The sequence below is a fragment of the Siniperca chuatsi genome, linkage group LG23 (assembly GCF_020085105.1).
Source record: "Siniperca chuatsi isolate FFG_IHB_CAS linkage group LG23, ASM2008510v1, whole genome shotgun sequence".
NCBI lineage: Eukaryota > Metazoa > Chordata > Actinopteri > Centrarchiformes > Sinipercidae > Siniperca > Siniperca chuatsi.
Window position 1 is genome coordinate 2,080,805 of NC_058064.1, and position 18,525 is coordinate 2,099,329.

Sequence of the window (18,525 nt, forward strand, 5' to 3'; positions counted from 1 at the left end):
CTCTCTGTGCGTCAGTACCTGCTTCCTGCCTCCGATCGTCCAGCAGCAGCAGCAGCAGACAGGTGGAGCAGGTAAACCAGGTGTGGACGAGGCAGAGAGACAGGAAGCGAGGCGTCTGTCTGATCCGGCGTCTCTGACTCTCTACAAGCAGCAGAGGAAGGACGACAGGAGTCTGCTGGAAGAGGTACCATTAAAAAACCTTTGGCTGTTTTACATGAGGCGTGGGGCGAAACAGCGCCCTCTAGAGGTCAGGCAGCAACGATGACCTTTTAATTATGAGCAAAGAAAATTATCAAATAAACTTTTATTTTTATTTATTTATTTTGAGCTGTATATTTCAATAACATTCACATTTATTTTGAATGTGTTATATGTTTTATAATGCGTATAGTTTTTATATTTTGTGAATTTATGACTGTAGTCATAGTTATAGATTGTGTTTTAATACACTGAAATGTCTTTAATATAGCATTTTATATATATATATATCCTATATTTTATATCTTGCAAATCTTGGAATTGCATGTGCTGCCATTGTAGCGTAAAGGGATAATTCTGCTGTTATTCTATATTTTTATTATAGTCAACAAATCCCGTGAAAGGACCAAAACCATCAACATGTCAGTCCGTCTCTTAACACTGTCTGACTTCCTGTCTGCGGCTCTCAGCTCCGAGCTCATTGGTTCCTGCTGAAGACGTAAATCTTTAAAAACACCTCACAGATCTATAGCTTCCTGTTTAAAAAGGCTCAGTAGTTTCCTCAAACAGCTGCTCGCTGTAGGTTTTAATCAGACTAACAGGAGGAAACGGTGCATCTGTTGGGGACTATTTCCAGCGGCGGATGAATCCACATGTGGTGCTGTAGGGAGTGTTTGAGGCAGCAGGACGGTGTGTGTGTGTGAGTCAGAATAAACTACAGTGTGTGTGTTCGTGGTGATGAAGGAACATGTCACCCAGTGCAACAGAGCGGCTCGCTGATGTGTTTTAATAGTTTCTGGACAACGATGGAGGAAGAAGATCCATCAGGCTGCGATTCACACACACACACACACACACCTGTTAGCACATCCTGCGTTTGTGTTTCAGTTGGGTCGTATTGAGGCGGAGCTTCGAGAGTCTCTGCGTCTGGAGGTCGAGCGGCAGCAAGAAGCCGAATTCCTCCGTCGACGGGAGAACAAACAGCTGAGAACAAACCTCTGTTACCTGAGCCTCAGCCAGCGTGTCACCAAGTACAAACCTCACAAACACACCTGACTAGTAGCTACCTGTTCACTCACTCACTACTCCCTCTACAACAGACACTCGTAGAAGGTAGTGCACATGACAGAGACTCCGCTTTCTTTGTTCCAACGTGTCATTTTTAAAATAAAATGGCGGACAGTAAATGTAGTGCGCTATACGGTAAATAGGGAGTGATTTGGGGACACTTTTCCGCCTCTTCAAGGTAACGTGGCGTTTCCTGTTGTGTCTTCCACAGGCCCTGGGTCAGCAGTTACTTCAGGAAGTTCCCCATGCACATCTACTGCCTTCCTGTCCAGGCTGCCAATCACAGAGGGCGGAGGCGGGGCCTGGCGAAGAGGAAATGAGGGGGTGGGACTTCACGTCCTATCAATCTGAAATATGTTGAAAACGTTTCTGTTTTTGCTGTTTTTTTTACCTGGAAAATACATTTCTACCTTCACATAATGGATTTGATGCCATTTTTACGTCCTCATGTTAATGCTGTTGAGTCCGTAGAAACAAACAGAGTCCTGGTTCTTGTTATTAATTGAACTGGTGCCTCTAAAAGAACAACTGGCTCCAGTTTGGACTCCTCCAGTTTTGGGCTACTTTCCAAAAAGCACCTTTAAGCTCAAGTGATGGTTCAAATCCATTTTACGTAATTATGGTGGATTGAGTGCTTCCTGTCCAGTGGACTGAGAGTAGTGATGGGAATCACGGCTCTTTGAAGGGAGCCGGATCTTATGGCTCCCTTCCTTCAGATCAGATTCAAACTTAGTTCACACATGCGAAATGAAATGATACTGGTGGGATGTCTAAGTTTAGCAGCACTAAATTACTCGTATTATTCCCAGACCTAATGTCTGCATTGTGACGCCATGTCCCTCCGCTTTGTCAATGAATTTACTACTTTGAATTTTCTGTATGAAATGTGTTATGTAAATAAAGTTGCCTCGCCTTGAATGCAATTCATGCAACACTTTTTTAACTTTTAGACAGTTTGTGACACGGGAGTATTAAACAGAGAATATTGCACAATTATGTCAAGTATTGCAGAGATGTTAATGATCAGTGTCCAGTTTAGTGACTTCGGGTCATACAGACTGACACTTAGAGGGAGGAGTTAAAGAGTCTGATGGCCACAGGCAGGAGTGACTTCCTGTGGCGCTCTGTGGTGCATTGTGGGGGGATGAGTCTTCCGCTGAAGGTGCTCCTCTGTTTGACCAGCACGTCATGGAGCGGGTGGGAGACGCTGTCCAAGATGGCGTGTAGTTTGGCCAGCATCCTCCTCTCTGACACCACCGCCAGAGAGTCCAGCTCCACCCCCACAATGTCACCGGCCTTACGGATCAGTTTGTTGAGCCTGTTAGCGTCCGCTACCCTCAGCCTGCTGCCCCAGCATGCAACAGGATAGCACCGGCCGCCACAGACTCATAAAACATCCTCAGCATTGTCCGGCAGATGTTGAAGGACCTCAGCCTCCTCAGGAAACAGAGGCGGCTCTGGCCCTTCCTGTAAACAGCCTGAGTGTTCTTGGTCCAGTCCAGTTTATTGTCCATGTGGACTCCCAGGTACTTGTAGTCCTCTACCGTGTCCACACTGACCCCCTGGATGGAACAGAACATAACTGGATGAAAAAGAACATAACTTTTTATTAATATTTTGATAATTATTTTTACCCTATACCCTGCACTCTGTATTTAATTTATTCATTTATTTTGTTTTGGATTTTTAAATTTAATTTTATTTTATTCGCATAACTGCAATGGACCTTTTGTGTAAATGTATGAATATTTGATATGTATTTCTAAAGAAACGTTATTTGATATAAAACACACGTAAGCAAACATTATACCCTGCATTGACTAATTTATAGTTTATTTAAGAACCAAAAACCAAATCTAGACATATTTTTCAACGGACGGTGGCAGCTGTGTCTTCCATGATCTGCCTTGAACGCAGCATTACGTTTTTACGTAACTGCGTCACTCCCCTGCCCAGCCCTTCTTCTGTGTGCGTGCACAGCTTCATCCCTGAATCACAGACATCATGGTGAGCTTTTACATTTATTTATTCTCTTCTAAACGGATTGGAAATAGTTAGAAGAAATCTCTTCACATCTACATGTAGCCAAACTCACGGAGACTATGTCAAACGCGCTACAGACCGTCTGTGTTGTTTGTAGCGTCCGTTTAGCTTTCTGTTAGCTAGTGGTGCTAACCGGTGAGCAAGCACATGGGCTTTGTGAACGCGCTAACGGCTAAGCTAACCGAATCAAAGTAGTAGTAGTTTATTTTTTCATAAGGTCTGATGAAGCTGTCCGGTCTGCTACAGCTAATATAATCCTAGCTGTTGTGTTTATGGGAGTAGTTGTCAGAGTCTATTCGTTCTTGCTCTTCTCAGATAGCCCGTTAGCATGCTAGGTTAGCTTGTCAGTTGGGCTTTGTGGCTGTCAAGAGAGGAACAAATCAGCATTTCATTCAGACATTCATTAATAAATAGTAAAAAACAAACAAAAGAACGGTGTGTGAGCGAAACAGCAGATAACTTCTACTTCTAATTAACGTTAACTGCCGCCGTAGTTGTCAGTAGTTTTTATGTGTTTGATGCTTTTATTAATAATGTGGTTGAAAGCTTCTAGCGGTTTCTAGGATGAAAGATGCTGCTTTCACTGCAGCTCGGAATAAATAGCTTCGTCTACGCCTAAACTGTGTTCCAGTTGCATACGCAGGCCATTAATGGAGGCTTTGTGATTTGAATTGTTTTGTGTTATACCGTAGAGCTGCGATGATTAGTTGAGATATATATTTTGATAATCGTTTTGAGTCATTTGTTTTAAGAAAAGTGCCAAACTTCTCTGGTTCCAGCTTCTTCAGTTTGAATATTTGCAGGTTTCTTTAGTCTCCTGTGATTGTAAACTGAATATTTTGTGGGTTTTTTTGACTGTTGGACAGTCAAAACAAGACATTTGACTCTGGGTAACTACAATAGACATCTATGGCTATGTTATGACATTTTATAGATAAAACTACTAATTGATCATTAAAATAATCGTTAGTTACAGCAGTATTATACTGATTTAAAGTATTTTGCCCTTGTTTATATCAAGGAGGGTTGACTACATATTAGAAAAACTACTGTATTGCAGGATAACACAATACAAATTATAAGCAGCACCACAAAACGCCTCCAACACGAACAGCTCTCTGAAACGGTTTCAATAAAAACTGAACATTATAACCGACATGAAGGGAGGAACATTGCAGAGCTTTTGTATCAGACTCCATTTACAGCAGCTAGGCGGACCTCATCAGCTCACTGAGTGTAAGTTTTATCTTTTCAGTTGTGTTTCACAAAGTTTTAGCCAAAAACCAGAGGTACAAACAATAATTTGATACAAAGAAAATCAAATGTGGTCAATTTGAAGGCAGCAAATGTGTTTATATGTATAGTTTTGCATTATAAAAATGGATATTTAAAACTAGTCGTCAGTTAATCAGTTGACTCATGGGTTCTGCATCACTTGTACTGAGATAAGAGCAAAGAAACAGTGTGGGACATCTGTACTTATGACCCCTAAACTTAAATATATCGCAGAACTGTTGCGTCGCCTGTTGTTGTCAGTTCATCTATAAACGCGATGATATTGATTGGTGTCTGGATTGTTGCTGTGTCTCTGCAGGCGTCCTTATCGATGGCCCCGATCAACATCTTCAAACATGGAGCTGATGAAGAGAAAGCTGAAACTGCACGACTGGTGGGTTTGTTTTATCTGTTTGTTTCAGGGTTTTTGTTTCGGTCTTAACTCTCGGGGGAAGACGAACCCCTGAGACTTTAACTGAGTGGTTGTTTTTCTGTTTGCGTGTTTTCTCTGCAGTCGTCCTTCGTTGGCGCCATTGCTATCGGAGATCTGGTGAAGAGCACTCTGGGCCCGAAGGGGATGGTAGGTCATGTTTATCTTTTAGAGCTGATTGTTGTTTTGATTATACAGATTTCTGCGTTGAATTCAGGCGTCACTTAACTCTTAATTTCTGTGGTATTGTATGAGAACGAAAAGTAACTAAAAAACGCGCAAAAGTTTTTTCTTTTCAGCCGATTTAAACTGCCATAAAGAGTCGCTTGTTGTAAATAAAGTTGTGTTGTGATTCTTTTTTGTTAAAGAGTAAAATGAAAGTGTAAATATTTTCATGTACAAGCTGAATGCTGGTCGTTTTCTACTTTTACAGTTTTTACTTGAGTCTTTTGGGGTCGATTTGCTCAACTTCGGCTTAGAAATGAACTTTAGAAAAATAGTCTGTAGTTGAACGATTTCTCTCTCTTCAGGACAAGATCTTGCTGGGCGGAGGGAAGGGCGGCACGGTGACGGTGACCAACGATGGGGCGACCATCCTGAAAGCCATCGGAGTCGACAACCCCGCTGCCAAAGTTCTGGTTGGTGAGTGAAGCTGCCGAATATCTGCCGGTCAAACTGGACATACGAAGTTGGGAATCGTAAGAAATAAAACAAAATCGTAAAAAAGAAAAGAACTTTAATACACATGAAGTTGTAGTGAAGGTTCATCTAACACAAAGTTTTCTGTCAGTTTAAAGGATGTAAGAAGATGTTGTTCTTAAAAATAACTGCGATCAGTTAATGTATCATGTATCAGGCAGGTTTAAACAGTAAATGCTATAAAAATATGGCACATTTCCCCCGTCAGCTTATCGAGGAGGAGTCAAAGTAAGTTGGAAATGATGAGCAGAGTCGACGTGTTTGTGTTTCCAGACATGTCGAAGGTTCAGGACGATGAAGTTGGAGATGGGACGACCTCCGTCACCGTGCTCGCCGCAGAGCTGCTGCGGGTAAAATGCTGTTTGCTTCGTTTAAACGTGATTCGCGAAGGTTTTAAAGAGTCGCGTCACCCGACGCTTACTGCTGCTTTTTTTTTTTTTTAACTGTTGCCGTCGCAGGAGGCCGAGCTTCTGATCGCCAAGAAGATTCACCCGCAGACCATCATCTCGGGCTGGAGGAAGGCGACTCAGGTGGCCAGAGACGCTCTGAGGGAGGCTGCTGTGGATCACGGGTGAGACTAAGACTGACACATAACTATTCATCTCAACGAACACCAAAATGTTGCTCCTCGCTGACGAGTCCCAAAACTGCAACACCGATTCATATCTGCTTGGTATCCTTTGGGTTCCGGTGACGAAGTGCATGACTTAGGCCTATGAGATGAAGTGGAACTGAACAACTTATTGTGAATCCATTCTCCTTTTTAATCGATTTTTAAGTTTATTTTTTAATTTTTATTTTGTCCCTGCAACTATTATTTATTTGGATCCCCGTTAGCTTCCACAATCTGGCCGCTAGTCTTCCTCAGCGCCACACAAAGACAACTATTTAAAAACCGCACAGTATCGATAACATGAAACCAAATATAAAGATCAGAAAATAAGTGAAATCACTCTACACGTGAAACAATAGTAGCCTATAAAGAAAATAAACTAAATTGTCACAAAAACAAATTAAATATATAAGTTCGTGAAGCCACCCAGCTCACTTGACCAGTATTTACTAGTTTTACACAAAACAAGCGTGGCGTATTATTCCAAATTACATTTTACATGAAGAACAGAAGACAAGATTGCAGATATATTTGTAAGTTTATTTTTGCTGACTCATTTAAAACTAAGAATAGATGGGGGAGGGGGGGAGTTTAGTATTGTTCTAGCCTTTATTACAGTGAAGACATATTAAACACTGATGCGGACACCACTGCACGCTGGAAATACACATTTCTCGTGGACGAATGTCGGGAAAGCTGTTTATTTTTTTCTGTGAGCAGAAACAAAAGAACATGTTAGTGTTAGGAAGGAAACACATTGATTAATCGCAGAACAAATGGTGTGAAGTTAAGTTCATGATGAATTATCCAGTTGTTTAATTAGAGATTTAGTTTGGGAGATCGTCAGCTAGATGCTCACGATCCTGTCGTTCTGATTAAGTGATTGATTGATTGATGACAAAGTCCACTTTGTAGCTGTTTTTTTTAAATCAAATCACGTGATCTTCTTCAGCAGACGGAGTTTGTAGATGTTTAAATTTTCCATTTTTCTGAGCTCTTAAAAGTTGAGTTTGAAAGTTGGTTCTTGACCTTGAAAACAGCAGGTGACAATTAATAATCGTTCTTCATCAGTTTGTTTCTGAACGTTCGTTGAAATAAAGTTTGAATTTAAAGTTAAAGTTCAGCCGACTGAGAGAGAAACCTGTCGCCAGCACCAAACCCTCAGTTAATAACTCTTCTTCTCTTCGCCGTCTTCTCCCTCCTCCGTCTCGGCATCCTTCCCGTTTCCATAGCAACGACTCGGCTCGTTTCCAGGAGGACCTGCTGAACATCGCCCGGACGACGCTGTCCTCCAAACTGCTGACTCACCACAAAGCCTACTTCGCCCAGCTGGCTGTTGACGCCGTCATGAGGCTGAAGGGCTCCGGGAACCTGGAGGCCATCCACATCATCAAGAAGCTGGGAGGCAGCCTCACCGACTCCTACCTGGACGAAGGTGAAGGCCGTGTGCCGTCGCAGCCGCCGGGCCGATCTCTCCTTTCGCCTGATTGGCTGCTGTAACGTCACGTGTGTTTCTGCTTCGTCCAGGTTTCCTGTTGGACAAGAAGATCGGAGTGAACCAACCGAAGAGGGTGGAGAACGTTAACATCCTGATCGCCAACACCGGCATGGACACCGACAAGATCAAGGTACGTACACACACACACACACACACACACACACACACACGTAGCAGTGCTTACCTGATTACACCAAAAACCAGCATCTGTTCTCTTCACCGGAAGACTTTTATTGTGAAACAGCAGCAGGAAGTATCAGTTTAATGTAAACAAGAAACTTTGAATTGAATGCACATGCTGTCTAAACAGGAGATGTTGACGCACGCAACCTCTGATTTTATCTGATTTAATTTTATGAGTTGATGAGCAGCTGCAGATCTAAACGCAGTGTTTGTTTTTGTCTCAAACCCTCAGTAGACCCTTTTCACGGCCGACGTTTTGACTCGTCAAAGCAGGAAAACCACAGATCGACTTGATTAAAATAAAAGATGGCTGCATTCCCTTCAGGCGAGCCAGTTCCGGGGCTCTGGTGTTGCGCATACGCGCTCGCTGACGTGGTTTACCGGGACGCTTGATGGGATGGAGCCACGGTGAAGTCAAGTTAAAATGTCGGCTGTGAAAAGGGTCTATTCCGCTCACGAGAATGCTTGTTTGGTATCTCTGGAAATGGCAGCATCTGAACTAGATAATTAAAAAGATTTCTTTTAAAACAGAAGCTGTTTCTGTTCTTGTTTAACTGTATATTTACTGTGTGTGTGTGTGTGTGTGTGTCAGATCTTTGGCTCCAGGGTTCGCGTCGACTCGACGGCGAAGGTTGCAGAGATCGAACACGCAGAGAAAGAGAAGATGAAGGAGAAGGTCGACCGAATCCTGAAACACGGAATCAACTGCTTCATCAACAGGTGCACACACACACACACACACACACACACGCACACTCAGAAGCTGACAGATGCACTACGCCCTGTAAACCACGTGAAAATGGATCTTTATGTGCAGAAATTATGACGACAGGAAATGAAAACGTGTTTAAGTATATAGTCGTCCAGTGGAGGGCGCTGTAGCTTTCCCAGAAAACCTTCATCACACCAGCTGCTCGCACATTTAGTCCTTTTTTTATTTATTTTTTTTAAATGTCTTTCTCTAAACTTCTTTTATTTTTTTTTTGTCTTCTTCTTTACAGACAGTTGATCTATAATTATCCAGAGCAACTGTTCGCTCAGGCTGGTGTCATGGCCATCGAGCACGCTGATTTTGCCGGCGTCGAGCGCCTCGCTCTGGTTACTGGTACACACACACACACACACACACACACACACACACACACAGGGACGTGTGGTTTCGGTATAATGTTCCTGTAATGACCCGTCTGTTTTACATTCACATAGATGCAGACTTGTACAGCTCTTCTTTGTTTAATTTGTGGCTGCTTTTGCAGTCCTGCAAAAACGTTGCAAATTAAAACAAAAAAGTGAAAACACAACTAAAAGGCCCAACAATTCTTTTAAATATTTCAAGCATGCAGTATAATCTTGCAGTGCATCACTAATATTTAGTAGAGTAAAGATTTAAAGTGAGAGGAGGAGGATCCAACATACGGTACAACTGATAATTATTAACAGAAAAAAACAAATTAAAATAAGTCGATAAATAACATTGAAATATTTACAATTCTTTAATTTTTTTGTAAACTGATGTTTGTAGTTTACGTTACCTTTTGTTTACTATTTGATTGATGGATCAGAAACTATTTTGGTAATCGATTTTCATTTAAGTTATATTTTAAGCAAAAATGCCCACATTTTCTGGCTTCTCCGATGCTACTTTTTGCTGGTTTCGACAGGCTACATAGGTGTCAAATCAGTCGATCGATCGATTGATTGAACTGTATCTGTGTGTGAGATCAGGAGGAGAGATCACCTCCACCTTCGACCACCCCGAGCTGGTGAAACTCGGTCACTGCAAGCTGATTGAGGAGGTGATGATCGGAGAGGACACACTCATCCACTTCTCTGGAGTCGCCATGGGTACGGACACACACACACACACACACACACACACACACACACACACACACACACACACACACCATGTTTGCTGCCCTCTGCAGGCAGCGAGCCGTAACTACAGGAGCAGTGAAGTTGAGAATAAAGGGTCTGTAAAACAGATAGAAAGGTTGTAATGACTTTAATACGTTAAAGCTGCAGATGCTGCACTCTGCCTTTGGATAATCTTCACTGAATACTGCGTTATTTACCAACAACATGAGTCCTCTCAGCTTTCTGATCCATTGTAACTAGATATGTACAGTCCATAACTTAAAGGCTGTCAGAGTACTATTCATATTTATATTGAGCAATATAATGCATTAATTTACAATTTAACACATGTAAGTGTGTGATTTAAAGGTAGCTTAATCACCAAATCGCATGAGATTCACTAAAAAAATGAGACGGCAGCAACTGAGATCTGCTAAGCTAGCTACATATATGCTAAGCCAGTTAGCTTTAGCAGGAGTTCAGCTGTTTTGGGGTTTTTTTTCTTCATCATGAATTGATTTAGCTGCTGCCTTATTTAATTATGTGGAAAAACAAACTGAAAAACCAAAACGTCAGTGTATCAAAATGGATATTTTTCATTTACAGATAACGAGGGGAAAATCAATAATTAATCTTGGCTTTAGTTTTAGCTAAGGCGAGACGCGGGCTATCTCACGAGCAAACGTTTCTAAAGTAAAAGATGTCAGAAAGTCAGATACAGGTTATAACTCAATTTAGGCCAAATATGTAGTTTTGCCTTTGAAGGGCGGTACGGGTCAGCGAGGCTTTCAGTTTGACCTTTGACCCTCTCCCTCTCAGGTGAGGCGTGCACCGTCGTCCTGCGAGGAGCGACTCAGCAGATTCTGGACGAGGCCGAGCGCTCGCTGCACGACGCTCTGTGTGTGTTATCTCAGACTGTGAAGGAGCCACGCATCGTCTACGGAGGAGGTACACACACACACACACACACACACACACACACACACACACACACACACGGTGGTTTATATGGGGGTTGATGAGTGCTGCTTACACACAGACGACCTGTATAAAGTGTTGATAGTGCCACGGATAACTGCTGCTCTGTGACTGGTTCACACTACACGATGTTTTGTCTGTTAAAGCGGTCACACCGTCAGATTACTGTAGAGTTGGAACTTCTTGCCGTGATTCGGCCGAGAGACACGACAGACTACACGTTGGTCCGCGGCCGATTATAGCTCACCGTCTTTCGCGATCTGTGTGATGTCATCGGGAAGGAGGTGCTAGGGGACCGACTTCCAAGAATAAAAATGTAAACAAACATGGCGTCCGAAGCGGTGTGTGTGACACCGGCTGTGTTGTGTTCAGATGGACCTAAAAACAGAGAGACTAAACGTCTGAGACCTTTCCTCTGTTTCACAGTTCGACCTCGCAGCACCAACATCATTATTCCTCTTTCACCTCGCCGTGTTTACCGTTGAAGAGCGCTCTGTGCTCCTATTCGTCAACGTCACAAAACACGTTGTGGAATTTGTCGTACGCTGCGAGAGAAGGCGAAATTCGGACGTGCTCGTCTTTCTGTCGGGACGTCGTGAGGCGTCTGTTGTCGTGCACTATGATACACTACACGGGATGAAACCATCAGCTGTCGCGCCCGACGCCCGTTTTTGTTCCCATCGCCTTCCGTCAGTCGGGTCAGGATACTATCGAGCTGATGTCGTGTGGTCTGAACCCGGCGTAACAAAATAACGCAGGACAGCGAAAAAGCTTTCATTTGATGCTTTGTCGTTTTATTTAGTTCTCAAACATGTCTAAATGCAAGTAGGCGTTCTTTAATCTGTAAGTGTGTACTGTGAGATGTTTTCTTGGAAAGAATTAATTTAAAATAAATATCACATCGGGGAAAACGTGGGCAGGACATCCTTTAAAAGTCTGATACGTGTAACACCGACACCAGAAATGACTGTCGGGGACGATGAGGAGTCCGAGTCAGGCGGTAACCGTGGTGACAACGTGTGTATCACGTGGTTTTAAGGCGACGTAATTAGTTTACACTTATTTAGTTCACACGTATGCTGTCTTTATGTCGCTACGTTGCTTCTGGTCTCCCATCTGCAGTCAGTATTAATCTCAAACGGGTTGATTATCCTGAGAGCGGCACTTTCCACACTTCATACGCAGGAGAGCAAGATTTCACTAAGTACTCCCCGTACATGCATATACTCATTCTAACTCACTGTGACCTGACTCCACCTCTCCGTCAGGCTGCTCCGAGATGCTGATGGCGAAGGTGGTGTCCGATCTGGCCAACAGGACGCCAGGAAAGGAGGCAGTCGCCATGGAGTCGTTCGCCAAGGCTCTGATGATGGTACGGACCTGTCTGCTTTCAGTTAAAGGATCGTATCGTGGTTATTCATGTTAGACCCCATTAATCCTCAGTGGTGAAATGTAACTACGTACATTGTCTCAAGTACAAGTTTGAAGTACTTTCTACTTCTGCTCCGCCACGTCTCGGAGGGAAACATTGCACTTTTTACTTCACTACATTTATCTGACAGCTTTAGTTACTTTACAGATTCTGATTTTTGCACAAAACATATGAAGACTTATATAAACATAAAGTCATATTTTATAAAGTTCAGCTGAAACGTTTAGTCGAAAATTAATCAGCAGCTGTTTTGATGTTTGAAGTCGTTTTTCGTGTAAAATCCCTTCCTGGCTGCAGCTCCTCAGATGTGCAGATCTGCTGCTTTTCCTCTGAACGACTGTAATAACTGTGATGTTTGTTAATAACGTCGAGCTTTGGACTGTCGGTCGGACACGACGACACGGTGAAGGCGTCACTTTGGGCTCTGGGTCGTCGTGACGGCGTTTCTCACCGTTTTCACGAGTTTTCCAAACCGATCGATCGACGGAGAAAAGAATCGGCAGATGGATCCAGAATGAAAAGCATCATCAGCTGCAGTCCGATACAAACCGGTTCAACATGAGCTCCAGCTCCACCAGCTGCAGCAGCAACATCCTGCTTTACATTAATGCACGAGGAATAATAACCTGATGATAGAATATATAACAGCACAGCAGCCACAGGGACGCTGCACTGCTTTAATACTTTAAGGGCTTTTTCCTGATCACACTCTCACACTTTTATTTAAAAGGTCCAGTGTGGAACGTTTAGGAGGATCTATTGGCAGAAATGGAATATAATAATCATAAGTATGTTTTCATTAGTGTTTAATCACCTGAAAATAAGAATCGTTGTGTTTTCGTTACCTTAGAATAAGACGTTTATCTACAGAGGGAGCGGGTCCCCTTCCACGGTGGCCGCCATGTTTCTACAGTAGCCCAGAACGGACAAACCAAACTCTGACTCTAGAAAGGGCCTTTCGCGAGTTTCGCGGCCACCGTAGTTTCTCCTGCACGCTTGAAGGGGAGGGTGAAGCGAGCGGCGTTCAAATGGTTGCAAACTGCAGTTTCAGCGCTAGATGCCACTAAATCCTCCACACTGGACCTGAAGTAACATTTTCAATGCAGGACTTTTACTGAAGTAAAGGATCTGAACACTTCCTCCACCACTGCTAATCCTGAGTCGTTGCGTTTTGTTGAACTAATTTGTTTTCTCCTCCAGCTGCCGACCATCATCGCCGACAACGCCGGCTATGACAGCGCCGACCTGGTGGCCCAACTGAGAGCTGCACACCAGGAGAACAAGACCACCTTCGGACTGAGTGAGTGAACACACAGACAAATATTCATCACCTGAAAATTCCCTTTTTAAAACATGCTTTGCCAAGTTTGCATCATTCTTTTTGGCTGGATAAAATAAACGAGAGAGAGTCTGTCCCTGAGTGATGACGTTACACCTTTGGCTGTTGCGCTTTCAACAGGTGTGAACTTTAGTTACGTATGAGTATAAACGCAGCCCCCTAAGGTACTGACGACTGACTACGCGGGCTTTTTTCCTTCTTCAGCTGGTTAAAGGAACCAGTGACGCACAACTTAGAGGCCTGCGTCTGTACTCAGAGAATCTGGAGTTACCGTACGTAACTGACGTTGTATTTCGAATAGGCTTCGCCCTCTAAGGCTATCACTAGTGGGGGAAAAGGGCGAAGCAGGATGTGGTCCATGCCCCACTGGGTCCGTCCGGTACCCACAAGCACAAACACACACCCACTTACACGATAACCAGGCCGTACCTCGCCAATGCGTCACAGCGCAGTACATTATTGCGCAGAGACAGAACAATACCTGATATTCACGCTGAGGGAATGAAACTGGTAAACAGCATGAAGCCGAGCCGGTGGTTACTCACTAACAGTCCAGCAGAGTAGGAGAGAAAACGGCGCTCCATGCACCGAGAGGCATGAGGGAGAGCGCACAGTTAAAGCTCCCCGAATAATAGTCAGTCGTAGAAAAAGGAGAGACATCCCGCAGATTAAAATGAATGAAAGAACAGGAGGAAGACCAAGATGCTGCAGCGCAAATGTCTTCCACTGTCATCCCCCTGTGCGAAGCAGTAGAGGATGAAATTCCTCTGGTGGAAATGTGCTCGGATGCTCTCCGGGGATCCATCCCAGAGGAGAGCTACGCCTGAGAAACAGCCAGTGCGACGGACGCTGTGCAGGCAGAGGAAGCCCCCGGGAATGTCTCTCTGTCCGGCACAAATAGATGCTGGGAACGGCGAATGCCTGCTGACAGACCAAGTGGGACGTGGTCCAAAGGCTCAAAAGGAGCTTTAACCAGCACACACCACCAAGGATAAATACAGCAGTGGAAGAAGTATTCAGATCCTTTACTTCAGTAAAACTACTAATACTCCACTACAAGTAAAAGTCCTGCATCCAAAACCTTACTTAAGTAAAAGTATGTGAGTATTATCAGCAAAATGTACTTAAAGTATCACAGTAAAAGTCCTCGTTGTGCAGTAAAATGCTCCTGTCAGTGTTTTCCTGTTATATATCTGATGTTTCTGGATTAATATTCCAGCTGCATTTTAAACATCTGAAAACATTTCAGGTTCTTTGGGCTTCACATGTGAAAGCTGGTTTTTGAACTAACACTGACGATGTGTGTTTTTTTCCCCTGCAGATATGTCTGAAGGCACAGTGGGCAACATGGCAGAGCTGGGGATCACCGAGTCCTTCCAGGTGAAGCGTCAGGTGCTGCTGAGCGCCTCCGAAGCCGCTGAGATGATCCTGAGAGTCGACAACATCATCAAAGCTGCGCCCAGGTCGGTCCATCACACCTTTATCTTTAATGTCTCTGACTAGAAACTATGTGGTGAAGTCCTCAAATTAAAGGTGCATTCATTTCAGTAAGTTATGAAAATAAACTCGAAATAAAATAGCTCGACATAGCCGATGCGTCATAATGAAACACGCGTCTGCACTTATTTAAATTACTTAATTTTTGAGATTCAGGAGTTTGTAGCGCAGAGTGATCTGCAAATTCTTCCTCGTGGTGCGTTCAGGTGCCACTCAGCTGCTATGTCACATGTGGCATTTTAATTTAAAGCCACAATGTTCAGAAGCTGAATATGGAAGACGAATAATAATAATCAAATATATTTGTTTGTGTCGTGAAGTTGGCAGTTATTTGCATTACAAACAAACAAATATTATTTTAAGTGACTTCAAAGAAGGATGACAGTCGTTTAGTTTAACTATACAACAGCAAACATAAACGCACCACACACAGAAGTGCGTTATCATTGAATGAGCAGGAGTGGAATGCTAGCATGCTAGCTAGTACCAGCTAACCAATTCAACACAGAGCTACATGGTAGGAGTGTTTGTATGTGTGTATATATCCACCAGGAAATACTGTGATTAATAAATGCAGACATTAGCATTAGCTGGCAAAACACAGAATTTTTATGTGGTTGTATCACCGCAACATTTCAAAATATTACAAAAACTAAAATTTGGTTGCGTGCCTTGGAAAACGTAAGGTGTAAGGAGATAGCAGTTACTTGGCTTAAACAAGGAAAACCACCGGTATGGACCTTTAAGTCCCTGGAAAAGGGCTGTGTGTGTCGAGACAGAAGAAAGGTAGCAGAAAAAACTGCTAGCCAAGGTCCATTTAAAAAAAATATATATATATATAAATAAATAAATAAAATCCCTTCAGGAAAAACATTGTTTGCTATTTTATTTAGCTGACCAGCAGAAACGGAGACAAAAGCATTCAAATGTTTTACTGTTTACTGACTGTTGTTGTTTGTTTTTGTAGGAAGAGAGTTCCCGACCATCACCCCTGCTAGAGGAAGAGGAGGATGACGATGATGAACGTGGGGGGGATCAGTTTTGTTATTTATCACCTCTGTGTAGTTCAAATTAAAGAAATGCTCCGCTGTTTTTTTTTTTTTTTCCTGTTAAACTCTTCACTCTCACTAGCAAGACAGAAGCTAATCATGTATAACTGATGTCAGTAAGAACGGCTAGTGTTAAATGTTCAGTGCCGTTTGTGATGCTAACGTTAGCGCAGATCACAGCTAGCGTTAGCCGGTTTGTGCCTAAGTTTGGCTTAGTGCGTAAGTTTGGACGTTGTTTGTTTTGTTTACTGAAGTAAATGAACCAATCCTCATCAGTAGATGTGTTTGTTGTCTTTGTGTCTCTTCTCAAGTGTTTTCTAACTCGGATAGTTCAGAAGATGATGATAATAATAATAATAATAATAATAATAATAATAATAATAATAATAATTATTATTATTAAAGGCTCTGACGCACTGTGCTACAGCAGCAAACTTACAGCTTCGTTATGTCAGTTGAAACTCACAACACTCGTGTTTTGAAATTGCAGCAAGACTAATTTTGTCCATACTGCTGCAATCAATAATTGGCTTTAAGTGTGTTTTCTGCATCATTTCCTGTTGTATTCTGATTGGTGGTTTGTGACGTTGGACCACCGTTTTTGATCGCCCACGTGTCTTTTCATTATTGTCAACTTCCAAAATCACAGTGTAGCGGGCGTTGATCTGGTGGGAAAAATACTAAAATGGGTGCGTTCGGGCGTTCTTCTAAGATGGTTAGCCACGTTGCTAATAGGAAATTAGCTATCTTTATCATGACTCAGATTTTCGGCTGTTAAAGTAAAAAGGTTATATATTTGACTTGAGTTGCATTTTAACTACAGATGGTTACTTGTGCAGTAACGTTCGCGCTATTGTTTGACAATATTATATTTATTTCCACCGAGTCGGAGACACAGACGTGCTAACTAACTAGATGAAAAGTTGGGAGGTCACCAAAGTCATTATTACTCTGTGGATCATTAATATCTGAACCAAATTTCACAGCAATCCCTGGAATAGTTGTTGATATTTGAGTCCGAACCAAAGTGGTGGACTGACGTTGAAAATAAAGTACTTTTTCATCTAGTGTTCATGTTCCTTTGCCCCCAACTATGTTAGTTCATAGTTGGCACGGTCTGCCTCATCAGGTCAGAGTGACTGAGACCTCACAGCGTCAACACACTGACCCAGCAAGACTTACTAAACAGGACATGAAAGTTTGTTTTGACCAAAAGTAGTTTCACAATAAAAAAAATCTTTTTCAACCACATCCTTAGTGGATGAAAGATCCAGAACAAACAAGTGAATAGACCTTTATTTACATGTGTAGTTTTTTTTCCCCTCTATAGTTCGTGTAACATTTGTTAAACAGTGTCCAATGTGGCGATTGCAGGATAATGGCGCATTGAATTGTGGCTCCAAAACAGAATCTCTAATTTTGGTTAAATCCAAATATCCAGACTTGCCTGCACTCGGATTTAATGAGAAGTCCAGAAAGTCTCGGGTCGTCCTAATCCAACCTTTACCAAGTCTGACTTTAATAATTGTTCATGAATCTTTAGATGCCCATATTGTCTGTTAGCTGCTTACTTTAACATTATTTTATTTTTCAGATAATTATTGATTGGTATCAAGTTTCAGGCAGCGGTGGAAGAAGTATTCAGAGCCTTTACTTCAGTAAAAGTACTAACACCACTGTGAAAATACTCCACTGCAAGTAAAAGTCCTGCATTCAAAACCTTAAGTATGTAAGTATCATCAGCTAAATGTACTTAAAGTATTATTAATAGTGTTTTATTATATCTGATGTTTCTGGATTCATATTCCTGCTGCAGATGTTTCAGGTTGAGCTCATTTTAACTGCTTTATATACTGTTGGGTAGTTTAACCTGCAGCAATGCATCATGGTCTATAAGATCATCACGTGTTTGCAGCGTCGCTGTCCTGTGAGAACCTCGTATCTCTACAAAGTCTTCCTGAGCTCAGAGAAACAGCCTGTTTTCAGCTCTGTGACGATGCGTTTTCCAGCTGATCCGAGGGGGGGTTAAAGAGTTTATTCAGCTTCAGGAGGAGGAGAGTTTCCTCAGCACATGAAGGAAACTCTTCATCCTTCAGCTCATCACAAACATCTTGAGATACGAGGCTTTCACTGGACAGGAAGGGGATGAAGAACTGTGATCTGTAAAGTAACTGAAGCCGTCAGATAAATGTAGTGAAGTAAAAAGTCCAATATTTGCCTCTGAGATGAGGTGGAGTGGAAGTATGAAGTTGCATAAAATGGAAATACTTGAATAAAAGTACTTGGTTACATTCCACCACTGGTTTCAGATACCGCAAGTCTATACTGTCTTAGTAGGTCATGGAGTTTTTGGGGTGGATTTTCTC

General features: G+C 42.6%; 1 protein-coding gene across 1 annotated transcript; it reads left to right on the forward strand.

Annotated features, from left to right (window-relative positions):
- The first annotated feature begins 3,154 nt into the window (after window positions 1–3,154).
- Window positions 3,155–16,434, forward strand: cct2 (chaperonin containing TCP1, subunit 2 (beta)). The gene is made up of 16 exons (XM_044185395.1): window positions 3,155–3,273; window positions 4,904–4,978; window positions 5,099–5,164; window positions 5,545–5,656; window positions 5,987–6,063; window positions 6,172–6,284; window positions 7,559–7,761; window positions 7,854–7,954; window positions 8,600–8,727; window positions 9,009–9,112; window positions 9,733–9,852; window positions 10,684–10,812; window positions 12,111–12,214; window positions 13,475–13,574; window positions 14,935–15,076; window positions 16,078–16,434. Exons 1-16 carry the CDS (start codon window positions 3,271–3,273, stop codon window positions 16,106–16,108), a joined length of 1,608 nt encoding a protein of 535 aa, XP_044041330.1. The 5' UTR covers window positions 3,155–3,270; the 3' UTR covers window positions 16,109–16,434.
- The last annotated feature ends 2,091 nt before the right edge of the window (window positions 16,435–18,525 follow it).

What these genes read in the sequence shown, in the direction of transcription:
- cct2 (XM_044185395.1), top strand. An exon ending in GCGCCTCGCTCTGGTTACTG is followed by an intron (nt 9,113 to 9,732) that starts GTACACACACAC and finishes GTGTGAGATCAG; the next exon opens with GAGGAGAGATCACCTCCACC. An exon ending in TCGCCAAGGCTCTGATGATG is followed by an intron (nt 12,215 to 13,474) that starts GTACGGACCTGT and finishes TTTCTCCTCCAG; the next exon opens with CTGCCGACCATCATCGCCGA.